The sequence below is a fragment of the Cyanistes caeruleus genome, chromosome 2 (genome assembly GCF_971803275.1).
Source record: "Cyanistes caeruleus chromosome 2, bCyaCae1.hap1.1, whole genome shotgun sequence".
Classification (NCBI taxonomy): Eukaryota; Metazoa; Chordata; class Aves; order Passeriformes; family Paridae; genus Cyanistes; species Cyanistes caeruleus.
In genome coordinates this window covers 110,911,498-110,939,148 of record NC_141702.1, presented here as the reverse complement: position 1 = coordinate 110,939,148, position 27,651 = coordinate 110,911,498, and the positions used below count along the sequence as shown (strand labels likewise).

The 27,651-nt window shown below is 42.1% G+C and overlaps 2 protein-coding genes across 8 annotated transcripts in view; both read right to left on the bottom strand.

The window, feature by feature from the left end:
* COMMD1 (copper metabolism domain containing 1) overlaps nucleotides 1-21,149 on the bottom strand; it is a 60,028-nt gene extending 38,879 nt beyond the window's left edge. For 4 of the 5 annotated variants that reach the window (XM_086879103.1, XM_086879106.1, XM_086879105.1 and 1 more), the window contains exons 1-2: nucleotides 20,909-21,149; nucleotides 3,498-3,779 (exon numbers count right to left, since the gene is read on the bottom strand). In XM_086879103.1, the coding sequence (XP_086735229.1) occupies nucleotides 3,498-3,779; nucleotides 20,909-21,097 (471 nt within the window). In that variant the 5' untranslated portion in view covers nucleotides 21,098-21,149. Of the gene's footprint in view, nucleotides 1-530; nucleotides 2,501-3,497; nucleotides 3,780-20,908 lie in introns of those variants that run through there. The other variant, XM_086879108.1, reaches the window with a different exon arrangement.
* Nucleotides 21,150-21,315: 166 nt separating this feature from the next.
* CRLS1 (cardiolipin synthase 1) lies at nucleotides 21,316-26,805 on the bottom strand. Of its 3 annotated transcripts, none has more exons than XM_023923263.2 (7): nucleotides 26,518-26,805; nucleotides 26,089-26,226; nucleotides 25,508-25,637; nucleotides 24,953-25,038; nucleotides 24,532-24,600; nucleotides 24,128-24,219; nucleotides 21,316-22,635 (listed from the first exon to the last, which is right to left on the bottom strand). In XM_023923263.2, exons 1-7 carry the CDS (start codon nucleotides 26,788-26,790, stop codon nucleotides 22,548-22,550), a joined length of 876 nt encoding a protein of 291 aa, XP_023779031.2. In that variant the 5' UTR covers nucleotides 26,791-26,805; the 3' UTR covers nucleotides 21,316-22,547. The 3 variants fall into 3 exon arrangements, with proteins under 3 accessions (XP_023779031.2, XP_086735228.1, XP_086735227.1); XM_086879102.1 differs by lacking the exon at nucleotides 26,518-26,805 and adding an exon at nucleotides 26,312-26,393; XM_086879101.1 differs by having other exon boundaries at nucleotides 22,582-22,671.
* Between the last annotated feature and the right edge of the window lie 846 nt (nucleotides 26,806-27,651).

The window sequence follows — 27,651 nt, the reverse complement described above, 5'->3', positions numbered from 1 at the left end:
TCTCCTGAGGAAAATAACATGACAACATCCAGAACACAAGTTTAAATATAATCTTAGTGCCAAGCCACGTGGTGCAATCTTGCAATCTTGGTGCAAAACTAATGCATTAATTTTCTATCAATGGCAAGGTCAGGTATAAATCTGGGACTGACGTGTGCAGGTAAGCCAACACTGCACAGCAGTGGCTGCCCACCACGTGGAGCAGTGCTGGTGCAGAGGGGCAGGAAGGGCATGAGAAGGAGGATGCTCCAGATCTCTCTCCCACCCCTCTGAGCAGATTCATGTCTGGCTGAAATTTCATACCAAAAGGGCTTTACAGACATGCTCAGAGAGGGAGAACAGGATAAAAAGGACATAAAGAAGGGGGCAGGTAGCTATAGATGTTTTAAGAGAAAGCCAGCAAGGTAGATAAAAAACCCCAAGAGGATAAAACCGTGTGCCAAAAAAAAGATGGGCTGTTAAAACGGAAAAAATGAACCAGCAGTGATGAGCTCTAAATATCACAAGATGAAGGCAAATGCAGGCTAAAGTGCAACTGCTTTATAATTTTATTTTTAGTCATATTGTTAAAGAAAATGGGCTTTCAAAGCTGATGGCTAGCATGTTCATCTGCCTTTAATCTTAATATAGATCTGCCAGGATCTATAAAGACTACAACACCAGCATAAAGCAAACTTTTAATGTTGCTGTAAAATCTTTACTGAAGAAGAGTTCAAACTCCAATTTACAGATCCTGAATCAAATTTTTCAAAGTTCGGAGCACGATATTTTCAAATGTTCCTCAGTAGGAGTGTTTTTAAGAGTACCTAGGGAAAAAGGTTCATTTTTTTCTCTTATCAGGAATGGCAAGGCTAGCAAGAATTAATGCACACAAGTTGTGATGGATTCTCAAACACAGAAACATCTCTCTCCAGTCAGAAAACATTTACAAAATTTGACAAAATTCACATAAACTCGGTGTAGTGGCATTTATGAACCAGTCACTTCCAAATCCCCATTCCCAACCACATCAGGTCTCACACAAAGAGTCTTCCCCTTATGAAAGAGCTGACTGACTAAATTTCAGAGAAGGCAAGCAGGAAGCAAAGTTATTTATTGAAACAGAAGGAGCAGATACTTCACCAAGCAGCCTGGCCTTCTGCTGGGTAGAGATCTAGATCCAACCCAGAGACAATGAGAAGAATCAGAGTGACTTCTGGAAAGGTACATTTTCTACAGAGCACTTCTTTGCTTCTGTTGAACCATGAAATATTAATGTCAATTCATTACATATCAATGCATTTGTATATTCCCCTGTTATCATGTGTCCAAATGAAAACAGTCTGTTGTGAATAATTTATTCCTGAATCATCAGCCAGCTTTCCTCTTCAAAGCCAGATCTTCATTATTCATCAAATGCCATCTATGGCTGACAACTTAGAAAATATGTTCTCTGCTAAACTTAAGAAAGGTACCAGTATATGTGTATTTGATGTGCTACAAAACTTGATATTTAGAAGAGATGTGCTAACAATAAAGTAAAAATACTTATAAATACTATAAAACATGACAGTTTCAAGTTAGTGAGCTGGATCCGGTGTGCAGGAACAACTTGTTCAACCTCCAGTAAGAGTCTCTGTGACCAGTCTTCCCAGAAGATCCCCAAATCCCTGTGGTTTCCCAAAACTCATCCCATCACAGGAGCATACAGCCTGATGCACAGTGCCTCAACCCAAAGATTTACAGCAGACAACTTATTTAATCCACAGCTAAAGGCCATGTGAAACCAGAGCTCCTTAGAATAAACGTACATCGACTCAAGTAGTGACAATGCTACTTACTCCATGGTTGTTTTGGTAAGCACCAGTTTAACTCACACAAAGTGTCAGGCTTGCCACAGCTAACTGGTGCCTCAGGGAAGGAGGCAAAATTGTGTTTGATGGCAGATCCAAAAATGCATTTACACAACCATATTCCTTTGCAGCATGAAGGAGCATTGCTAAAATAATTAATTTTGATTTTGTTGTGGGGCTCTTCGGTAAGAGACATTATAGTGTCTCAGAAATGTGTATTCTTCCTCCATGTTCACATCCCCTGACTCTCTCTGCAGAGGGTGAAAGAAATCTAAATGACCTTGCTGCTTGATGTTATTGTAAAAATCCATTACTGAGGGGAAAAAAGAGTTTCAAAACAGGAGTCACTAACTACATAATCCCCTTATGAAACACAACAGTGATTCTGAGTTAAGAATGCATATTTTAATGGATGCAGGTACTTATCCCATTTACTCACTAATGTACTCAACATTCTTATTACAATGTGCTCCCTGTAACCTTTTTATTCAAAGTAACCTTTTTCCATTTGCTGCTAACAGAACACAATCATTTTTAATCTTGAGATCCTGAGCAGAAAACTCCACTTTTTTGAGGTTAGGAAAAAACCTGAAGCCACACACCATTATCGTATTGGTCACTGCAGAGATCCATGAGTGGAAGGCTCAGGGAGGATCAGCTTCCACTGACTGCAAAGGAAAGTGAACTGACAGAGTAATTCCAACATTCTGTCTCTGTAGGATCCCAGCTTAGATGTATGCTCATCCTGGTCTTGGCTTAGCCATACAGTTTGAACTCAATCATTCCTGTGCACATGGATATTCCAGGTGTGTGCACCTATGTATGGACTGAGGTATTCCTAATTCAGGTACTCTTGCTATTAAAATACTATGAAATACAAGGAACCTTGCTAAACATTAACTGTTAACCTCAAAATGCCCAAATCAGCTCATGACATGATTTGCAGTAGCTACTGCTAAGAAAAGAGCTTTTAAAATTTACTAAAACATTGCAGAAAGAAAAGATACCAAATTGAAACACGCTTTCTGTCAGAAAACAACATAAATGTGATGATGAGAAGCTGTTAGCTGCACATTCCTATGGACTATAAAGATAAAAAAAGGAAGGCAATGTTCAGCACTGATACAGCTATAAATATATATATACAGATATCTTTCAGATAAGGCCAGATTGCATAATGTGACAGGTAATAAGGATGTACTTCTAACATAAGAATAGGTGTTATATAAAATAAAAAGGAGTCTTTCCTCTCATTTGTTCTAAAATGTAATTTGTGAACTTTACTCTTTTGCAGCTCCTACTCTGCATATTTTAACTAATTTTAGCGTTGAATTAAAGGAAAAAAATACTAATTGCATTTGTAGTGCATAACATTCAAACAGAATTATAAGATCACGTTTGATTTCTACACCCTCCGATTTTTCAAGCTTAATGTAAAGAAAGCTGTCAATACATATATGATGATAAAAAAAAAGCAAAAATTGTATTCACCACCCAGAATGTTTCTTTGTATGCAAAGATGGACCTCAATTTCAAGTCCATTAAAGGGCCAGTGGGGATGAACCAAGTGGCTTGATTTGGATGCAGTGAACTCAGCAATAGGTAATATGCCTCAGTGCATACGTAGCGACATCAGGTTTATATATTTTGCAAAAGGAAGCTTACCTGCCCGTTTTTTCCCAGTTCCATTTCAACTATTGCAACAGGAGTGTTCATCTGATCAATGTGCCTCAACTGTGACTTCAGGTCCACTCGCCAGTTCATGTTTTTCAAGACATTATCCCAGCGGCTCTGATTGATCAAGCTCTCGTGGATTTGAGTCCGGTGGTTCTTCCAAAATTTTGCAATGACTGCAGCCTGATCTGATGTGATGCCACCTTGTTTTTTGGTTTGGGCAGTGAGGAAAGCTTCCAGCTGATTCGAATCCATGTCTGCTGAAGCAATTGACTGCAGGAAAATAAAGGGAGTAAAAGGAAAAAGCTTGCTTAACTGAGGACTTAAAGGTGACATCTTTAGGGTTCAACAAATATGAATCTTAAAGGGGTTGTATAAAACAAACTAGGTTATGCAAATAACCTGACACCTTTCATCAAAACTCAATTTGCAAGTGTCCACTACTTATCCCAAATTCCTGCCCCACAGCAGCTGGAGGGGAGTGGGTTGGCTCCAGCCATGAGCTGGGAGCACCTTTGGGAATTCAGCACTGGTATAGGATAGCAAGGAGGATTCTCCCTGTGTCCTGGCCCTTTCCCCAGTGTGCCACAGACATTCCCAAATGGACACTGCTACAAACAGTGTGTGAGGTCTGGCACTGCACTGCTGCCCTGATGTGCCAGGAAACAGGAATGCTGGGACAAACAAGGCGTGCTCCTGGGATGAAACAAGTGAAGGGACACCCAGCTCATTGCAACATCCACAGTTTCATCTGCCACCTCCACACCAAACACAAGGAAGCAAAACTGGTAAATGCTGCAGCAGTAAAGCAGGGACTGCAGAAGCAAGAGCATGAGTCTTTCAAGGGAGAGGCAAATGCAAAATGCAACTGCATTTTTCCATCTGTATTATTCTATCCATAAGGCACAAAAATCCTTAACAATTCAACTGCAGCTTCTTTTAGAGCATTGGTGGACTTTGTCAGGCTTTATTTGTATTTTGCAACGGAGTGGAAGGGGTCATTTCCTCCTCCTCCCTGGGCAGCAACAGAAATTATTATTCCTAGAAAGCCCTTTTTATATAGATAACCAGTTTGTCCATCTATTTTTTCAAAACTGATAAACCCACAGCCTTGCATTTGCGTTGCCTAAGTGGCAGTAGCTGCTACTATATATGGCCACGAAGGGAGGACAGGAAGTGGAAAGAGGAAACTGTGGTCAAGTTTCCCCATCGTCACTTCAAGCAGATGCTTTTGCTGCATTGTCACACAAAATGGATGCAACTTCTCCAAAATGAACACATCTCCAAGCACAGCAAAGTGAAGTGCAGCCAGTCCTTGGGATTTGCCTTGATTTAATTTTCCTTGACGTGGTACTGCTACAGCTGCACTCCAGGCATTTGGGGAAACCACAGCCTCATTATTCCTTTAGCCAGGGGGGTGACATGGTGTGGCTTTGGGCTGGACACACACACTGCACCTCACATTGCCTGTCTGCAAAAATGGGCAGTACTTATCTAAAAACTGAGGTGTCTGTAGTGTTTTTTTAAGAGGGATGAGCTGCCTTGCCTTGCTTTCACAACAGATCAGCTGCCATCTGTTATGTGATTGAGAAAAGAAATGGCAATCAATACTACGAGTAAAGCCTCGGCTGTATTAAGGCTCCAGCTTAATAGGAGCATCTGTGATTTTATTATAAAATCTGAGCTGCCTGGTGCACCATTCTGGCTTTTCTATAGGGCATTTGACATATTGGTACATACTACTTGCTTTATATCAAAAATATTTAACTTAAGAGGTAATTATCCTGTACCAACTCATTATGCTGGAAGTGAAAACAGCACTTTCCACTTTCAGAAGAGAACCTATTCAGACTTACAGTCCCTTCCTACAGCCATGTCTTACACTGTCTACTAACAGCAGTGTGGAGTATTTTCTCCTTCAATATTTTTCACATCATTACATCTGTGTTAGTGTGTTGTGTGACACCAGCTACTCCTCGTGCACTCCTCCTGTGCTGCTTTATGTGAATGGGGGGAGGAGTGCAGGTGAATCAACAAGCACAGACCCCAGCACCTTATGCAAGCCCTGTCAAGATCAAGTTCAGATGCAGACTTTCAGTTCAGCTGTGCAGAAAATTGCCTTCTGTTTCCTTCCTGTGCAGGAAACCAAGAACACAAACTGTGTCCTCTGCACTGAGTGAGGCAAAGGTGTCACAGCAAAGCAGCTCGTCTGTGCTAAATGCGACCCTAATGCAGGCTCATGGTGATACCAGCTACCCCTCTGATAGGCTTGATTTCATAACCTTCCAATGTTTCACATTTATAACCCTCTGGAATTATTTTTTTTTTAACCTCACTCTCTTCACAACAACCGTTTTTGCAAGATGCAGCAAGATTTCTGGCAGTGCCCTTCTAAGCTGATAAAAAATTGCAGACACAAAGTTCCTTATTGTGCTTGACACGTGATATAAATCGGAGTTTGAAGTGTATCCAGATGAGGAAGCTTATGACCAAACTTGAAATTTTAAGCATAAGGAACACGAAACAATATTACTAGAGCATATACAGGACACTTCAACCTGGCTATTTGGTAAAGATCATAAAGAGGCTGAAAATCAATTAAGGTCTGCTGCAAGCCACATTTAATAACTCTGCAGATTTATGTATGATAAGCATCCTGATATAGTTTTCTAACGCAAGAGTGCCACATAAAAGCAGAGGAAGGAAACCATGTATGATATTTAGCCACCATTTATACCTCCCTCATACACACATGTGCACATGTACATACAATATGTGTGGTTTTATACTCTACACATAAAATTGCTGCACACAGCCAAGAACCCAAAAAGTAACAATCATACTGTATTTTGGTGGAGTATTTATCAGATAATGCATACCTTATATAATATAGCCTTGTAATACATCATTCAGACTAGAATCTCCCTCTTCTTGGAAATATGACTACTACTTCAAAATTCCTTTAAAAAAATTAACTGGAAATGGGTACAAACAATCAGTGAGTTATATTTTGGTACAGATGCATGAAGATATTAATTAATGAAGACATATTTTCTTTGAAATTCCTCAACAAATCCCACCAGCTATAATGGTTTTCAAGTCACATAAGAACAGTAACTCATTTTAGTATTCTTTTTCATCTTAACTTGGAAACATTTCACTGTGGACAAAAAATGAAAGAATATTTAAAGTCTTTGCTGATCTTCTTGGTCTCTTGTTGCACGAACATTTACACAATTAATTCTTTAGACAAATGTAGTTCTACTCCATTGCTCATATGAAGGGCCTCAGTTCAGAATTTTTTTAAGCTTGGGGAAATGTTTTAATTTAACTTGGCAAAAAATTATATTTCCAGTCATATTTTGCATAGCATTACAAATAGTTCTTTCTATTACTTTTAACAATGCTCATTTATTACACAGAATATAAAATTATAGAGAATACATCTGATTGATATTTCTAAGGATTGATTTAAGTTGGAACACAAGCGGTTGTTCTGTGCTTACAACTAGAGATAGATAAAATATATCTGATTATAGGTCTCCCTTTCATGCTATTAAACCCCAGGAGCTTCAGATGAGCATTTATCACCCCCAGGACAATGACCAGCTGTTGTTCAACTCTGACTGCCATGGCGAAGATTGTTTCACTGCTGGAATAAACAACACATGAGCAGTTTAGCATCCTAACTGGAAAATCCTCAGAACTTAAAGGTATTGAAACCTGTTTTATCCATCTGCTGCTAGAGCTGAATCACTGTCAGCACTGATTCTAGAGTGATGCATCTTATTAATGCAAATTACTTAGTCCAGACAGACCTTAAAGTGCAGAATAATTGCCATACTTTCAGTCACTGTAGTGTTAGTGACACATCATTATGTTATAGAGACTTTATACTCTCAGCTAATTTCAGTTTTTGTTGGTAATCACAAGTAATTTACCATTTCAACATAAAAATCTTCAACTAACAAAAACCAGAAAAGTTTTTTTAAGAAGGTGTAGAATCACAGCTGTTCTATGCCAGTGCAAAATGTAAATTAACTTTACTTTGACTATTCACTTAAATGTCTAAGTAAGAAAAGCCTGTTTCAAAACTAGAGTCTGTAAGACAACACCATTAGATATTAAAAATTCCTCACATTATGTATTTTATGATTTGATAAAACATACTTTTCCTTTTCCCTCCTAGAAAGCACAGATTATGGACAGAATATCATATTACAAGCACACAAATCCTGCCCTCAGTGACTGGCAATACTTTCCAGAGGCTGGGTAGATGCTTTTGAACAGCAAGAAGCAGTTTTGGTCATACTGAATTCTACTTGTGTTCTCCTTCAACACATACCCACTATGTCTTCAAATACAATTCAGCCAATAAAAATATGACTTCAAATACCATTTCCTTAATGAAACAATATTCGATAATCTGGAGAGTTTTGTATTAGCCTAATTAGATCCATCAGACATGTGCCCTGGTGCACAGAACAGGAAAACAGACTTAAATTCATTATCTCTTCTGAGAAATAAAGCCTGACAAGCACGCAGTACTAGTGAGAAACAACAATTGGTAAAACCCACAGGAAGAAAAAAAAGAACACATTTAATTCTCAGAAATAAAGCATTAATTGTCAACCATCACAGAAGAGCTCTAAGAGCTGGACATTCCAGCATGTGGAAGCATTTCCTCCAGCTGACCCTCCAAAGTGCAGGCAGCTGCCAGCCTGTAGCACAAAGAAATCCCAAGCTCAAGGAAACCAACAAAGCAGTGCCATGGACCGTGCTACTGAACTCACCTCCTCAGGCTTTTGGGAGGTGGGGTAAAAGGCTATTCCTGCATCACAGCCCTTCTCAATCATGTGCTTTTAGAACCCTGAAAGCCATTTCACAGACCCCAGGAATGCATGCAGGGAGATGTGGAAGCAGCTGCAGACAGGCGTAAGATGCCAAGGAACCTCGCTCAGCTGAACATCTTCACCACTCAAAGCCCATTCTGGGTAACACCAACGTGTATCTTTTTCATTTATCAGCCTCAGAATAAAACATTCACTGGATTTGGGGACAAACAGCAGCTGCCTGCAGGGGAAGAGAAGCAGCTCAGAACAGCAGACTGTGTGCTGTTGACACTGTGCTATTTGACAGAGCCACCTCTGCAAAGAGCAGCCTCTGACAGGAGGAATCCAACATCTTCCCAACCCTGTGGTTTCTGGGTCTTCCTTTGTATGTACGAGCCTGACTCTCCCAAGGGCTGCTGAGATACCCAACCCTGTAATAAATGAGCTGTTCCCACAGATGTTCCCTGGATATAAGTCCAGAAGACTTTCCCACGTTTCTGGATTCAGTGGAGGTTTTCAACTAGTTGGTAGGTTGTGCCTCACTGTTTATTACAGTTCAAAAGCTCTCCTGAGAATCAGAATTAAGATAAAATTAGATACAACAGCCTGCAGCCTGTCTGCACTTGGAAATGGTGATCCATCTTTTGGGGAAAAAAAACAAACAAACCAAACTAAAGGCTTCTTTACCTCCACAAATTGCTAAGTCAGTAATCACAAGTGACCTAAATACATTGAGTATTTCTACCACCAAGTAGAAAGTTTAACTCATCTTTAAGTCTTCATGGAATGCATGGGAGATTCTTTTATTCACCATGTCCCAATATTTTATTTGCCTCTTATGGAGCTGTAGTGAAAGCTAAAAGTGAAATAGTTTGCTAAGAGAAAAGAACCACTGAACCTGTGAACCATTATGAGGTTAATAAATACATACACTGTTTAAACCCTGTAGCTTACTTTTTTCCTAGTATGTAGTAGGTCTTCTGCAACAACTATTATTTTATTCCAACCTTTTGATTCCTTGCCAAGGAGGCGCTCACCAGATCAACAGAGGTTCAGTAGACTTGTAAATATTTTTGAATTTGACTTTTGATTTTCATCAAGCTTTGTTCTTGGATGGGAAGACTCGCAACACACAGCAACACAAAAATTACAGAACTGCTACTGCAGATGGGAAAACCGTATGTGTGGATGATGAAGTTTCAGGCAAAATTACTTCCTTCCTGTGTTCCTGATCTTATTAAGCTTGATTCCACACAGACGTGTCAATTGGGCATAAGGAAGGAAAAAACTCTTCTCAGTGGGTCACTTCCATTCTTCTTCACCAACTCCTCCAGCTTCACCCCCACAATTTCCAGGCTCCCACTAAGCAGAAATCCCCTATGCACCAACTTTTTTTTTTTTTTTTGCATACAGGCTCACCAAACTATGTTCTCTGTTAAATTTACTTTTTTTGCTTGAAAGTTCAATAACAGGGAATACTCAGCTATTTTTGCCCTAGTGTACAAATGAACACAAAAGAAATCTCAGCATTAGTTTTTAAAAGCATGTGAAGCAATCACAACATTTTTTCTCCAGCCTGCCCCTGCCAGGAGTCTGTGCAGCTGCTAGAAATGACCTGTTTGAACTCACAACACCATAAAATACCACTTCCTAAATTTATTTGCAGAAGGTGTCATTTTTCTGCGGTGTGAAGATGCATTTGATGACAGAGGATGAAAGGCTGATGAAAACAGGCAGCCACCAGAGGAGCTGCAACCTGAGCCGTGTTTCTGCAGTCACATCGCGCCTCCTGGAAACCTGCTAAACTGAGCACAACAAGTGGCTCCCCTGCTCCAGAAAACAACTTTGGCTGAAGGAAAACTGAGAATCATCGGGATTTCTCAGTCTGGACCTATTCTGACTAGGCCTTACAGCACTTCCAAAACAAGAACAAACAATAATAACAAAAAGAGAACAAGCCCACCCATGGATAACATCAGTCACAGGTAGACGATGCCTGCTGACTCAGATTATGAGTAGATACTAAAAGCTTGGATTTTAAGCAATAAACGGCAACAAAAAAAGCACCAGCCCTTCCTTCCTTCCTAAATTTTCAAACCACTTTTATAATTTAAAATAGAAAGAGGAAGAGTTATACAAGAAAAAAGGCAAAGGAAAAGTGCTTCTCAGAGAGCACAGATAGGCTGGATGGGCTGGAGTGAGATAAAACATGGAATAAAACAAAAGTTCTATTAATAGCAGACATACTTGCAACAACAAGGGTGAAATAGGAGGATAAAAAATATAAACATACTGAAATTAGAAAGACAAATATAAATTGTCCAACCTGACCTGTACTCCACTGAATTACAGCAAAGGAAAAAAAATCCCCCAGACTTTGCCATCAGTTTTCTCCGCATTCAAGTCCAATTCTTTGCCGTGGTTTAGAAAGCATTTTGCCACTTGGGGTGGAGGGAAAGAAATGTCACATTTCCAGTAGTTCTTAAACATGCACCTGTATTACAGACAAGTTTGAGAGGTTCAACCTCTTTGAAAATGAATGTGCATACACAGGTGCTCCCTTCACTCTGCTTCAGCAGAAGGGAGACGATTTCTTGGAGAACATACAGATCTTTAGAGGTTACATTATTCTGTCTAAAGTGGCTTCTTCTTTAGTCCTGAAGGAGCTGGATTCAGAAGCAAGAACCCTCAACAGATGAAAGCTGTTTAATCGACTACTGCTAAAGACAGAGAGGTAAATAAAAGGCAGAAAGAAATCCAGACAGGTCAGAAAATACCAGATGGCAAATGAAAAAAAAAAAAATATCAAGGGAGAGAGTAAAAGCAGGAAAACAGAGACAGACACAGTGACAGTCCTGGAACTGGTGACATGACCTGTCATTCCCTTAGGAGACCACATGCTCAGCCTTCTCATCACCCTCTCTGCTCTCCTACAATAAAAGAGATGTGTGTTTATCAGGTTTCTACAATCATTCTGGGAAAATTACTTGCTGCTGTGGACTACTGCTTCATGTTTAATCTCATTTCACTTAGGAGAGTTAAAAATAGAACTTGGAGCACTTCACATCTTGAAGACATGGAAAAAAAAAAGTTGTAGCCCTATCCTGAGTGCAGCAATGGTGCAGACATTAGCAGAGCTTACTGGAGCTTTGCAAGCAGTGATCCTGTCAGTGAAATCAGCACAACCTTGCCTTATTATGAACCAAGCACAGAAACAGAATTAGTATCATGAATTAAATTTCCACTTTTACTCAGAGTACCTTGATTGTCTGCATCTTAGAAGTTAATGGTTAACTCAGCTAATCTGTCCCTTGGCTTGCATTTGGACATAAAGCAGAGATGCTCTAGCAGTGAAAAACACGAACTGTATGAGTCTCATCCCTCCACTGTTGCCATATACTCCCTTTTAGTGCCAAATTCTGACTCCAGCCTCTGCTTTCCTTCTTTCCCAGCACAATTGTGCATTACCTGTTATTGCCACTCTGAGCAGCAGCTGGAGTTCCATTTCCTGCCTGGAAGGAGAAGGATTTCTGCACTCCCGGCCCAGGCTGGGAGCACATCCCTGCCTTAGCCATAACCCTGCAGACGTGTTTCAGAGCAGCAAATGGATCAGCCAGGAAAGGAGACAAGCTAACACACTACACTGCTTCACAGGAAGCAAGCAACAGTGCTCTGCCATCTGGGTCCTTCACCACCTATTCTGACAACTCATGTTACACGCTGACAGAGCTGACAGGTGAGAGGGAAGCTTCCATTCTCAGGATCCCAGCCACCAGGGCTTCCTTTCAGCACAAGGAAAATGGTTTTCCCTCCTGTCAGCTCAGTGAAACATAAAACATGTTCCCCAAACCAGCAGCAGACAAAGTGGCTGTGAACAGCTGAGCCTTTAGGAGGAGAAAGGAGCAGCAGGTCAAACTTCTCAGCACAGGAATCACAACTGCAAATGTTTCTTTCCATCCCTGTTGCTGGGAAACATCACCTGATCAGGAAAAAAGGCCAAAGCAGGGAGCTCAGAATAATCCATCTCTCACTTTCCCATAAAGACTTAGTTGCCATTTCCTGTATCAAAAATTATCTTTGCACTAAACATAATTAACATTTTGGGAATAAAAAAAAAAAAAAAAAAAGAAAAGAAAAAGCTACAGACCTGATGAAACAGCTAAGACAATCAACCAAAGCACTCTCCAATAGAATCCCATTAAATATTGATAACTGCTCTGATTACCCCAGAAAGGGTGGCTCTCTGTCAGGCTGGGCTGCTGGAGTCAGAGCTGGCCAAGCCATCAGGTTTTCCCAAGCTTGTAGGAGCTCCTCAGCAGCCCTGTGCCTCCACAGCCCATGTGCTCTGCTGCAAACACACCACTGTGGTTGGCAGAGCTCACGTGAAAACTGCTTGGCACTGAAAACCTTTTAGATTTCACATTTTTAGGCCTCAACTGCTAGAAACTTCAGCAATCGATTGCTCAAAGACACTGCAACCTGTGGCATCAAAAAGAATTCAATTAATTTTTCCCGTGGCTTTTGTCTTTTAGTCAAATTACTAATATTCAATAAACTCCCTGCCATTTGTCCACATGAACTAGACAACTTCATTAGAGTTTTCTGTTCATTATGAGACTTTTTATGGATTTCCTGACATGTCATAAAATGAACAAACCCACTTTCCTTGCCGAGAAAATGTAAATCATAAATGTACCATTTTTTATTTGGCAGAAAAAGAGAGTTATAAATGTTTTTCTCGCTTCAAAAAAAGGTAAAAATTCAGCTAAATGAAAAAATAAAAAAGGAATCACAACTAATCCAAGTACATAAAATATTTCTGCCATGTGTGACTGTGTAAAACTAAAAGGTACTTATACAAACAGCTTGTCAGAAGAGAGTAAAAACTACTCTTGAACCAGAAATGGCAAAAAGAGTCTGAGAGAACAGCACATCTGATGTGACAGTCTGAGGAGAGACAACAAAGCCGTGTGTAAATGTCAGACAAGGAGTAAAAATGTCTGTTGATTACTTGCCTTTCACACAGATACTACTTCAGTGTCTGCATGTATCTTCAAAACATATTTCATAATCCTGGCATCACAGTTCAGAGAGACTGCAAAGAAAGGAAAGGAAAAACTACTCACCAAGCTGAGGTAGAAATCTTTTGGCAGAGATCCAAAAACATCTCAACCAGAAAAAAAAAATCTAACCTTATTTGGAAAAAAACGCCACAGAATTCGCTCAAACTATATTTGTATTGCCACTTTTTATTGTTAGGGAAGAGGGAGAGATGTGAAAAAACATGCTTTCAAAAATGTATTAACATATGCACAGTGACATGATTACAAAAATATTTTAAAAATAGTTAGAAAAACACTTAAGGCTAAAAACTGTTCGGACAAATTGGCTATCATTTCACATTTTCTCTGAATAGTATATTTTATGTCTTTTTTTCATGAGATTGTTGCAGTCTATTTTTACTTACATGAAATCACATTTAAGCATTGTAAACCAGCATTGAAAGCAGCATTGTAAAGAGGTAAATATAGAATATGCCAAAGAAATAGAGGGATTAAAAAAAAAAAAAAGCATTCCAAGATCACTGTCACCTTTAAAAACTAAACTTGCAGTCCTCAAGCACAGCAGATAAAGAGATACTGAACTCTACTGGGAACTGAGAATGAGGAGGGAATTTGCTATACAATTCTATAACTACAAACTTTATAAAAGGTAGAATACTCTGAATTAGATCTTGGGCTATCAACCAGAACCAGGTGCTCATGCACTGTAAACAAAGCAAAAGGCAAGTCCCACAGTCCAATTTTTAAATCATTGGGTGGCTAAAATAAGCAAAGGAAGATTTGGTTTCCTTGTTTATGACTGGTAAATACAATGGTACAAAATCATGGAAAACTACTGTGCTTAAGCTTCAGGTATTGAGAATACAACACAAAAATGCCTTCCCCTCAAAACAAACAAATCAACTGCCAAAACAAAACAAACCAAACAAAATCAACCACACAAAAGAAACCAACCAACCAAAGCTCAAAAACCAACCAAGTTAGTTTGGTTTTCCCAATAATGAACCCTTAATCCTTCTCAGTGGAGGCCATCAATGTTCCACTCATTCTTACTTACTCTATAAATTAAATCCTTTTCTTAAAATTCATAGTGTAAAATCATACATTTATAATGATAATGATAACATTAAAAACTAGGTATTTTATGCCCTGTCTTTAAATAAAGTCACTCAATTCACCTTATTATAAAATAAATCATCCCCAAGGGATGACCCTGGAGCCCTCCCAGGATGCTGCAGCTAATCCTGACTGCCCAGGGAGGCTCCTGAGGAAACACACAGGGGCCACTCAGCAGCTCAAACTGACAGATGCTCTTACCTGACAACTTCCATTGAATTTTAGGACTAAAACATCAGTGAGAAAGGACTTCATGAAACATTTGCAATGTCTGGTACTTTGTGCTACTAAAGCTTTTCCCTTTTTTTTACTAAATAAACTATTGAAAAAACTAATGTCATCCAAACTTTGAAGAAGTCAGGATCCAACATATTTGGTCACCAGACTGGAAGAAATTCAGAATACAAGCTTCAAACTGCAATAATTCTAGCCATACAAATTCAAAATTTTTGGTTTTGTTGGCATTTTTTTCTTTTAATAAGTTGTTGATTATACTGCAACCAGTTGCTACATACGAGCACAGTCAAAAAAAATCTAAATTACATCATGCCAAAATTGCAGCTAAGTGTTACAAGGACTGAAAAATTTCAGATGTTCAGCTTGTAAAAAGATTGAGCTGTAAGTGTCATCCAAATTTCCTTTTCATATACTAGCTGTGAACTCCACTGGCTCAAGTGCATACCACAGCTCCTGCATCTTTGATGGAGTGTTATTCAACGTGTTAACCACACTCCCTGAAGAAAGAATGCAAGAAAGAAAGAAAGAAAGAAAGGCCTATTATCTGCTCAGCTGTATGGCAGCCTCACATGAGACCAGTAAGGTTGAAATTAATATTTTTACTTCCTTGCTACCATCAGTTGGCTCCTGGAGCAAGCAAGAACAAATCTTCCTTCACACCAGTTTTAAGAGACACCATTTTTAGGGTATCATATAATAAAGAACAAAATTTCAGCATTGAGCCTTTCCTTTCCTTTCAGTCTTTCTTTATGCATCAGTTTGAAGAGGAGACAGCTCAAGTTCTCCCCTTTTCAGAGTCCCACATTTAAAAGAGGAAAGACAACTCAAAGTAGTCCAGAAAATCACCAGTGCTGTGAGATGATGGCACTGAGCTTCATTACCCCCTTCAGCACTTCCCACACACTTTGGGGAATAGGGAATGGAGCCTTAGTGGTACTGAAATAAAAGCATGAGCTACATGTGAAGCCTAAGGGAGTCCTTCTCCCTTTTCAAATATATTCCATACAGCATGTGTTTGATGAATGCTAATTAAGCATAGTAGAAGCATTTAATTTGGAATAATGATGTTCAAAGGCCAGATCTGACTCCCTGTTCTTCAATCAGAGTAGACTCTTGTTAAGGTCAAGAGAAACACCGTGGGGATCAGGTTGGAATAATGAATTATAGCATAATCAATATATTTCCCTTTCTGTGCACACCCCCCTATATACACAGAATATGCTGATCACAGACACACACATATGTGTGTGTAACTTATGTAATCACACCTGAAGGGTCTGGGTTGTTTCTTTTTTATTTGAGAAATGGTGTCATTAATGATGAAAATGCCTCATACTTGCAGAAGTCCTACAAATTCAACAAACTAAACCATTTATTTGGATGGGAAAGTGGGAATCAGCAGGACACAAAGCACTGCCACCACCAGGGAATCCAAATTTCTCATGCTGTTCTGGAAGGCGATTAACTGGCAATTAGCAGATTTAAAATGCAGTAGGGCATTCTAAAACTAAGAGGCAATGCAGAGGCATTAGACACAAGAAGAGCCAGTACTGACCTGCCTGCTCTAGAAACACACAGGTAGCACCAACCTCCAAAATTGGGGCAAAGCAACCAGATCTCTGCTTGCAGAGATACAATCAACACTGTAATTAGGAGAGAGAGAGATTTGCTTCTTGTTTGGGCAATACAGAGTCTACCACACCTATTATAGATCAGTGAGGCAGATCTGATGACGTTTCTTCAATTTACCACTTTTCTGTAGCTAACCTTAAAAAAAATAAAAAAAATAAAGCACTGCAAAAGGTCAGGCAAACCATTAAACTTCAGGTGAGCCATTTTCACTGAGGTGGCACAGTCACAGAATATCAGCACTTTACAATCCCATATGAAACGAGCCTTTCTGTCTCACATGTAAGTTACAGGAAACAGCACTCATTAAATGAAGGACATCATGATGGTGGGAGCCCGCCTGTTTCTGTCTGCCTTGAGGATTTGCAGTTGTAGTTGAGGTTTGTAATGTACAGGCTCCTTGTTCACACCCTGTTGTTTAAAATAATGCTCGTGGTGCAGAACACTATCACCTCCAAATCCCTCGGCCACCAGCAATAACACCACCTCCTACACATCTCAGGAATCAAAGTACCAGTGAAAACAACACTGCAAATGTGAGAGGCTTTAACAACACAAATTCCAACTTTTGCAACTTGAGAATTCACGAAAAAGTCATTAAAAAAAAAAATCCCTAATGATGCAGGCACATTGTTCTTTCTAGCTAACATACCTAAGCAACAAATTGCTGCTCTAGGCAGTGAAGCACTGATCTTATCACTCCTGGTAATGTTCTTCAACCCTGTCACACCTTCCTCTCCACTTCATTGTTTTCAAGTATTTTCCCCCTCCACTTTATGTGACCTGCCAGCTGTGCCAGTCTCCTTGTGAAGTGACCACACAAACACCAACTTAAAAGCTAAAATAACTCATTAAAAGCAGCAAGAATGCTTTGGGATAGTGCCCATGCACATTTTCATCACTGCAATACAGTAGGTGCTAGTTCCAGTAAATATTACATTTTCTACCCTCCTAAGACCATGCTGAAAATGGGGGAAAAAAGGAAAAAAAGAAGCAATAACTGTGGGGTTAAATTTTATACGAGGTGAGCTGGCAACTGAGCTGTGTTCAGATTAGTGAGCTACATATAGTGGTGTTTTGCTAAACTGAAAAAAAAAAAGGCAAGGATTTTTATTTAGCTGTTACAGGCAAACATCAATTCAGATAATAGCAATTTTCTCATGTATGTCCTATTATAACTCTATAGACATTCCCTCCCTCACAAAATTCTGTGCAAAGTTATTAATACCTAGCTCAATAACAAACAGAATTATCCATTATAAGCCCAGTCATCCACTGGAGTAAAAAGTGTATCACTACATAGGAGACATTTCTGGGTAGAAAACAGGGACACAATACTTCTTTCTTTTTCCCTGAATCAAGAAGAATAAGCTTGCTTAAAAGGTTTTCTTTCTAGTTAGGAGATGCAAGCACAATTGCAAATACAGGTGGCAGAAAGCAAGCAGTCTCTCCTATTAGCTCTTCCAAAATTATTTTATCTCAGGTCTTCAGACTGAAGCTGCTTTCCCCCTCAGCCTTCCAGAAGCTTGGACAACTGCAAAGTGCTCCCGAGTTCAGAACCCAGCCCACATATTTGAGGAATCACAAGGTATCCGAGGAGAGGGAAGAATGGCAACTCTCTTCTCCTATTAGAAAATGCAAGAAGTCATTTATTTTCCATCAGTTAGCAGAAATTGTTAGCAGAAATGTTTCTGTTAGCAGAAATCCTGCAGAAGAAGCAAAGGCCTTTATCCTCCACAGCTGAGGGAACCTTAACAACTGTTTTTCTGCTCTGACTTTTCCCATAAGGGCAGGTCCCTGTTACGAAGATGTTGTCTCTTCCTTCCCAAACAGGGGTTAAAATGCTTTGGAAACCCCTCTTGAGGGGTTGCATAACAGCAACTTCTTAAGTAAATGGCTGCAGTCCCTGGCAGGAGGATGACAATCTTTAGGGACAACATACTTTATATGCTGGATATCAAGATCTAATTATTTTTTATATAGTCTGATTAATATTTTACCATTCACATATCAGGATATTTACTACAGATGGTAACTCCTTCAGTATTTGTGAAAAAAAAAACAAACCCAAACAAAACAACTTATAAATCAAATATGATAAAATATTTCTACTCCTCATGCTGAAATTTTTATTATTGCTTAGCCTACGTGAAGTTTGTTCCAAAGCAGAAGAGTGAAGGAGGACACTTCAAACCCAGCAGCAAAGGATCCCGTTCAATAAATGCAAGAGGTTACTGCCACCAAAAGGAAAACAGTGGGATTACTCCACATGGAAAGGAACTATGACCGGTCTTATCTAAGAAGCAGACAAATGTGCTGTCTTAACAAGGATGAAATAACCTTTGAAAAACCCAGAAAAGCTGGTGGTGAGAATGTTTTGCGCCCTTAAGGGACAGAAGGCTGGGAAGGATGAAGGCAGAGAGCAAAAAACAGTTAACAGAACAACACTGAAATTGTATGACTCTCCAGGGCCAGCCTTCCAGGATATTCCACACAAGAAATGAGATTTTTAAAAAAAATTAATTTAATAAAGAAACATGATCTCACTACAAAATAAATTTGGCATTTTAGAAAGATATCAGCTGATTCATGCATATTCAGCAGATGGATGGGCAGCAAAGGAAACAGATGGAAGAAGTACATCACAATGACATATTTTATAAACATAAACCCAGCACTACCCTCTATATAATCCATGGGGGGGAAAAATTAAATTTTTTATTGCTGCAGTAAATATGATAGACTTTTGTGGAATTTATTCATCTCCATGTTTTTCACAGGTGCCACGCTTTGCACATGTGGAATGCAGAAAGGCACTTGGAAATCCTTCAGTGAAGCCAAGAGGTTGATTTATGGGCCAGATCCATGTTTAGTACTTAGCAGACATGAACTACACCAATTAAGTCACAGGGGCAATGAATCTCTCTGCTTCTAGACTTTCTGTTGTCATCCTGCTGTTTGCTCCTCTTCCTCCACCACCCAGAGGAGGAGGACAAAAAATAAAACCACAGAAAGGTAACAAAGATGTATTTTTTCCCCCCAGCTTTTGTGATTTTAATCGTGCAGATTTTTTGCAATCAAGTAAGAAAACTGGAATAAATATGCTCAGAAATTCACATGGCAATTGACAAGGAAAGCAAAAGGCAGATCTTGCAGTAAGTTTTGCTTCTTCTGGTGCTGAAGAGACACCACCACCAAAGAGATGTGTCCAAAGACCAAGATGCTTTAAGCACAGAGGATCTCTTTTGAAGTTTGCTGCTACCAGCAAATACAGTGTGACACAAAAACCCTCCAGGTTTCAAGTCAGGGAGATACTAAAACAGGAAGATAAGTTTAAGCTTCTGTACTTCCAAAGCACAGTCCTAAAATCAACCTCCCCCAAAACTGACAGATATGAAGGAAAGAGGGCCCTCAGAGAGACCAGAAGGCCAAGGGGTTCTTTTAGGAAGCTCTAGAGCACAGATCTTATAAGGATCCATAGAATTTAGGTGTCACTTCCTTTAAGTTACCCACTACAAAAAAGCCTACAGACAAAACCAGAGAGCCCTAAAGGAATCAGTCTTTAGGAGTCACTTCCATTGCAGGCTTTTCAGGGCACCACATGAATCTGATCATTAAATAAACAACAGAATCTTCATATAGGCAGAAAAGTGAGTGACATCATCCTCATCAAATTCCAAATCTCTCAATTATTTTTTAAATCTACCGACCAGCTTTATAAATCTGGTCAAACAGCCGTGCATTTACCCACAAGGTGGCAGTGGCCATCCAAGGATTTAGCACCTGGAGGCTCCCTTGATCCACACGCAGCTCACTTTGACCGGAGACCAAAACGCTCCGTTACGGGGAAAAATATCTTCTCTCTTGCACAAAAAGCAGAATCTGTTGGCTAGGTTAACTGGCTTGCTTCATAATGGGCGGTGCTTTCTTACAAGAAAACTGCAGCTCTTCTCAGAAAGTAGCAGGTACCCATTTCCAGGAGCACACACCCCGAACGTGTCGCCTTTTCCCTGCACGGCGCGGGGCCCTGAGGCACTCGGGCTCCTGAGGAGCGGCGGGGGAGCCGAGCCGAGCCCCAGGAGCACGGCAGGAGCGGAGCTGTACGGGCCCCTGAGGGCTCGGCCAGCCCAGCCCCTGGCCCTGCACCTCCCCAGGAGCCACAGCCGGGACTCGCCAGCGCCGTCCAAACGCTGCTGGAGCTCTGTCAGGCTTGGTGCTGTGACCGCTGCCCTGGGGATCCTTTCAGTGCCCAACCCGCCTCTGAGTGAAGAACCTTTTCCTGATACCCAGCCTAACCCTCCCGACACAGCTTCAGGCCATCCCTCGGGTCCCGTCTCGGCCGTTCCCCGCACCGGCTGTGCCCGCTAGGGGATGGATGCCCGCGGACGGGGCAGGGCAGGGCACAGGGCAGGGACCCGTGCACCCGGAGCCCCGCGGACACCCGGCGGGAGTGAGGCCACGGAGCGGCTTCCCCCAGGCCGCGGCCCCTTCCCCCCGCAGCGCCCCGGGCCCGCGCCGCCGGTACCTGGAGGAGGCCGCCCATCTTGGCCCGCAGAGCGCGGAACTCCTCCGGCGGCGCCTCGGGGTAGAGCTGAGCGCGCAGCAGCTCCTCGGTGATGCCGGCGTTGCCGTGGAAGGCGGCCTGGGCGATGCCGCTCAGCAGCGCGCTCAGCGGCCTGCAGCCCTCGGGCGGCGGCGGCTCGGGCGCCGCCATGGCGGGCAGGGCGTGCCCGGGGTACGGCGGCCGCGCGGGGCCAGAACGCCACCGAGGCAAGCTCCGCGCTCCGGAGCGGGTACAGTAAACCTCCGAATTGTCAATTGTTTGGCACGGGAAATCCTCCATTTCACTACTCACGTGTTTCAAGGAAACCTCCACAGGCTTTGCGCTCTATCCAGGGCTGACGACAAAACATGGGGCAGTTAAAACAAAGATCAAGTGTTTGTGCACCATTTTATATAAGTTTCAATATAAAAAAAAAACCATTAAAATGCTTTGTATAACAAACACACTGTCACAAAAAAGACTGTACTCTCCAAAGAGGTACCCACAGAAAGTTTTCTGTGCTAATATAACAGTGGTATTATTTACCTCCTGATTTCAGTCATTGAAACATTTGCAGTTGCACTCTTTTTTTATGACATGAAAGAGAACGTTGCTCACAAAGAGAAAATACGAGTTTATGATCAACTTGACCTGTTCTGCTTTGTTCTTTCTTCGGTTTCACAGGCAGAGAACAGGCAAAGAACAAGCTGTCCTAGCATGAGAGGGAGAACAGAGTACATCTTGAAGCTAGAAGTACAGGAAGAATTAACAGCAAACACATCTAAAAGTTTCTTGCACTGTCTCCATTCATTTGGACAGTATTTCAAATGTCCTCTTTAGCCAGTGGTATTTGGATTAAACATCATCTTTAGAAGCTTTACAGCATTTGGAGATACAGGAATTTCTTTCAATCACTAGGAATTAACATATAGGATGAGAGACTTAACTCCATTTGGATACAGACTCCTCACAGCACCGCCGACCTTTCCCAAAAACTCTGAGTACAGTTCACCATTGCTCATCTTTAAAAACAAAAGGCAGCAGGGCAGGAACTCTTCATGGCTTATCCATATCACCCACGGAATATAAAGCAAAATTTCTCTCTGCTTTGAATTTCTGAAGATACTGTCCCTCGATGACATCTTCTGCTGCAACCTCAGGTGTGTCTTTAAGTCCTAATGAGCAGTGATGGTTTACTGACTTAGGCTGAGGTACAAATTTGTCCCTGTAATTGCTTTTTCCTCTCAGATCCCAGTGTACTCAGTGCCTTGCATGAATGTGGCAAGACACATCTGGTGCCAAGTGTGTGTCTTGACTTCAAAAACAGCATGAAATACTCAGAATGCACATGGCAGCAACAAGTAACCCGTGTTTTTAAGAATCTTATTTATTTGTTTTTGTAAACAACCTCATTTTTAAAGAAATTAAAAATACATTGAAAAGTCTCTCTCTACATATATACACAGTACATGTTCAAATTTCACTTCATTGTGATGCCATGGTTTAAGCAGAAAAACAAAGAGTGCTTTGATCCAAAACTCAGCTGCAATACCACCACCTCTTGGGGCACAGCACCTTCCTGCCCTTCCAGGAACACTTCACCTTTATCACCTGCACCACTTCACTTGTTCCTGATCACCTGGACAGTTTTTCTGCCGTAGTGGTAATAGCTGTAGGCAGATGTCACCGTTGTGAAAGCTGTGATGCACCTTTTGGGGAAAAGAGCTCCTGTAAGTCATGTGGGCCTATGGACAACATAAAAAGTCCTTTTTGTTTTTTCTTTTTTAGCATCTAACTACACAGTGAGGTGCTGTGCACCACAAAAATGCAGCTTACAATTTTATGCTGAAATTCAGTGCTATGGGGAGGATTAGATAAACAAAGGGTCTTCCATCCAATGGTAAGCAGCATGTTTCAGTGAAACTGCATACCAGGACAAATTTTCACCACACTAGCACTTGTTTTAGAGAAGGGAAAATAAAATATTCAGCATTTGCAGCCTACATAATTTTTACCAGCTTGAGAACTGGCAGATGTGAGAAACTATTTCTTGGCAGTGTGAACAGGAAGCATTCAAACCACTCAAGACTTGAGATTACCATTTTCACCAGATTCCAAAGCTAAAGAACAAGTTTCTGCTTCAGCCTCTTTTGCTCCCTTCCAGACCACAGCTATACCTAAATGAGCAGTGCTCCCCTGTGTGAAAGGCTGACACCACCCCTGAGGTAGGAGTCACTGCTACAGCCCTCCCTGAGCACTCTGCCAGGGAGAGTGCTCTGAGAATATTCACAGAGCACCCTGGCAAATTACACCCAGAGGCAACTCTACATTTTGTTTTACCACCAGGATAAAAAAACCACAGACTGTTAAGATCAAGGTTCATTCATAGTTCCTTAAACACTTATTGGTTTGGGTTGGTGGTTTTGGTTTCTTTGGTTTGGTTGGGTTTTATATTTTCCTAGAAGACAAGTAACACTGGATTTTGCACTACTTTAAACTAAATTCCTAAGTAATTCTGACATCTGCTGCTCAGAACCCTTTGTTCTGAACTCTTACCTAACAGCTCAGGAAAACTAACTGCACTTGCAACAGCTGCAGCCAGCTGCAGTTCAGGCTCAGTTCAGATCTCCAGGGACAGTGGAAGGAACAGCATTACTTAAGGAGGGAAGCTCCTTTATGCCTGTTCTTATCCCATCCCTCCCTCTCCTTCCTAAAGCCTAGCAGGAATCACCATTTCTCCATGTGCTTTTCAAAGAGGATTTCCAGATAGAAGGTACAGTAGAAACCAAAATAAGAATGGCTATTTTTACTGATCCCAAGGTTGCTTTTTCAAGGACACTTATGGCATGAATAAATGAGGAATACATACAGCCTTTCTTCCTGCTCCTTTCTTCTCCACTGATCTGAATTTATGTTTTGCCTGTGTACATCATGCCTACCCCAAAGACTTGTTTCTAAGCTATTATTCCTGGATCTTAACTAGTTTCATGTGACCACCTTTTGCTTGTGTAGTAAATTAAGTACAAATAAATATCTAATTCTGGTGTCATTTAAGACTAAAGGTGTAAAAATTCAAGCATACAGGCTTATTACATCTTCTGGGCACAGTTTTTTTGTTCCACACAAATTAATCTCGATTACCAGTTTCTTTACGAGCGCATTAAATTATCTGGGGGGAAAAAAAATTAAGATATTAGTTACCATAATGTCTGCAGATATATGCTGTCCACATAATTGAAAACAGGAGCTGCTAAAGAAGCCGCCACCAAAATCAGCTGAACTGCTGTGTTCATCTGAAAAAAGCAAAACAGGAACTGTTGAGCAACAAAAGTAGTACAGTGCAAGGAATACACATACACTTTTATTACTGCTTTAAGGATTAGCCTACACAAGGAAAATTTATTTAGAAACCTTTTTAAAAATAAGCATTTTACTCTCTCAAAATTAGCATGTGCTCTGACAGAGTATAGTTGAAAACCTTTCATGATCTGTGCACTGTTTTGAAACTTGTACTCGGCAGCAGTGGTAAATTATCCCCACCCTCTAAACCACACAATGCCCCAAGTACCCAGGAGTTGTCTTTTGTAATGAGTTACTACTCTTACCTTGCTAATGAATGTTGGTTTTAATTGTGCAGTAGCATAACAGGGGTTAAAATACCTACTCAGTGTTCTCTGTTGGGGGAGAAAAGAGGAAAAAAAATGCAACCCTTGCATATTGAATTTGATATACCAGTTCACATGATAAAGAAAAGGCAACTGTAGCACTAAAGAATTACACTGCTCTTTTGTAAGATTTATTATTACACATCACACACCGGAAAAAAGTTATCAGTAGTTCTGACTTATCTTTACAAACCATATTTTATTAAACACTGCTCTGCTCAGAAATCCATCTGGCAAAAGAACCAGCATTACATCTTGTGCATTAAGTCTCAAGATGACAAATCTCTTGGTCACAACTTTGCTAAAAGCTTATTAATTTACTTTTTGTTCTGATTACACGTTTTTAACGCCGTGCACTTACCGGTGGAGAAAGAGTTTTGTACCGCACGTAAAAAACCGCAGCAATGAGCGCCGCATCCCGCAGGATAATCATGGAAGTCAGTGGAACTGGAAGTTCAAGCCAACAGCATCCAGTGAAAAACTGTGTCCGTGATTAAAGGTAAAACGCAACCAAAAGAGCAGAAAATTGGAAGCAAGACAAAATAAGTGCTCCCAAATTCTCCTGAACGAGTTCTATGCGCTACTGAGGATGTTTAACACAACTCCTGAAAGGGCCTGAGCTGAAGTCTTAAAACAATCCAGCCCATCAAACACAACTTTATAGAGCTACCAACTATTATTGCTTTAAAGGAAGAGCACTTTAAAATGTCAGTACAGGCTAGCTGTTTTTTTTTTATGTGGCAGCACTTGCTTTCTGTGGGGTCCCTCTGGAAGTGTTTAATGGGAGCAAAGAGCAACTGGCAAAGCAAGAGTTTCAAGAGTTACACAGTTTTCCTCCTAGAAACACAAGAAATGTTGCTACACATAAATCGACCTTCTTTACCTTATCTAGAACACACAACTGACATAAACTCACCTGGGATAAGATTTGCACAAGTTAGGCTCACGTAGAGCACACTGATAAGAATTTTATCTGCCAGGGGATCGAGAGCACTTCCCAGTGCTGATTTCTGATTAGCCCAGTTCCGTGCAATAAATCCATCCAACTAGGAAAATCAAAATTCAACAGCTCTCTGTTAGAAGAGTATGAACCAAAGCAGCTCAGGTACACTACTTTAGAGAGGTATTTAATGAATAACACCAGGTAAAACAGGGAGTTTAACCACAATAAAATGTGATGCCTCTTAGGTGATACTTGTATTATTTAAAAGACCACCAGATGCACAAGCGCTGAGTGGCCAATGCCCACCTGGGGCTGGTCAGGGAGCCCTAACATTCCCCTTTCCTCCATTAGCATTAAGTCCCCTTCAGGCCCCTGCCAATTCCCTTTGCAGCACCACAAAGGACATACATAGAGCATTCCCAGAAATCACCAAATCTAAAACCAAATCTGTTTTACACAATTCCACGCTACACTGAAGTCTGCCTCAATGCATGCCCACGGCACCACCTCGAGCCTGGTGTCCCCAAAGCTTTCCCAAACTGATGCAGACATACCAGGTCTGTCACGCCAGCCAGGACAAAGACACCGAGGGCAACGCTGAAATTCTCCTCGACAATCAAATAGCCTAAAACTGGCGCCAGACCCATTCTCGCCATGGACAGGATATTTGGGATGGTCCAGGGGTTTTCATACTGTAAAGCAAGAAACGTAAAAACTTCAGGGCATGAACGCAACCCCCACTTTGGCACTTAACGGAGTTTTAATCGCGACAAATACTTTTCGCAAGTGAACCAGACAGTAAGCCTGGAAAGTTCTTGGAAGCAGCCCGCTGCTTGCACAAGGCACATGGCCTCGAGCCGCTAAACATTAACTCCGCCTTCAACGGGAAATCGCCCCGCCGCCAGAGCGCCCACGAAGAGCCCGTCCGGTAGCCCCGGCTGTGACACCTGCCAGCCCCCCCGTCCCCGCTGTCACTCACGTACCAGCTCGGCGTAGGGCCCCGCCGCGCCGCGCTCCCGGGGGGGCTCTGGCGGGGCGGCCCCGCCGCTGAGGAGGCGCCAGGCGGCAGCGGGAGCGCGCAGCAGCCGTGGGGGCCCGGCGCACGCGGGCAGGCACGAGACACCCCCGCCCGCCGCCGAACCGGGCCGGCCGCCCAGCGGCCTCGCGCCGCCGCCGCCGCCGCCGCCCGGCCGCCTCCGCGCCGCGCCGCGGAGGAGCCCCCAGGAGCCCCTGCCCAGCCAGGCGGCGGCCAGCATGGCGCGGAGGGGCGCGGGAGAGGCGCGGGAGGCGGTGCGGCAGGAGCGCTGCGGGAGGGGCGCTGCCCGCGGCCCTACGCGCGCGGCCGCGCTGCCCGCGGGAGCGCGCGGCCTCGCGCCGCTCGCGCCATCCGCCCCGCGGCACTGGGCACGGCGCGCGAGCCGCGCGCGGCTTCTGTGCCGCGAGCGCTGCCGCCGACGCGCGACCTTTTGCGGCGCTTTGCGTCAGCCCCGCCCCTCGGCCAGGCCGCGCGCTTTACGGCAGGCGGGCAGCCGTGGCGGTGGAAGGCCGGTCCCGGGAGAGCGCTTCCACCGCCTACCTGCAACGTTCCCGCCTGCCTCCCGGCCCAGGCGGTGTCCATGGCTGCCCGGGTTCATCCCGCTCCTCCTCACGGCGGGGCCGCGCCGTTCTCGGACAAGCCCTTGAGGGAGGAAGGGGAAGGTTTGCTTTATCTTCAGGGACTTCTCAGGGAGCGCAAGTGGGCTCGGTACTTGCTTCTGGCCCTCGCTTGCCGCGTTTGCCTTGTCTCGGAGAAACAGGAATGCCATCACTTTCCAGGTGCAGTCATTTGTTTGCTCATGAGGCACGTTCGAGTCCCCCAGCACTGCACTCAGCCAAAATCAGTGCCTAACACCCACTTTCCATCTGTTGATAGTACAGACTTTGCCCTTTATGAGTTCAGGCATAGAACTGTAATTTCATACTTAAAGCGTTTCAACTGTCTGACCAGTTTTCAGTTTCAATATATGGGGTCCCTGATACCCCTTAAATTAGAGGATGAAGCACTAAGTTTAAGTTTTTCTGGTTTTTTTCATCTATCATCTCTTACCTGAGAAATGAAAGAGGGAAAACAAGAATAA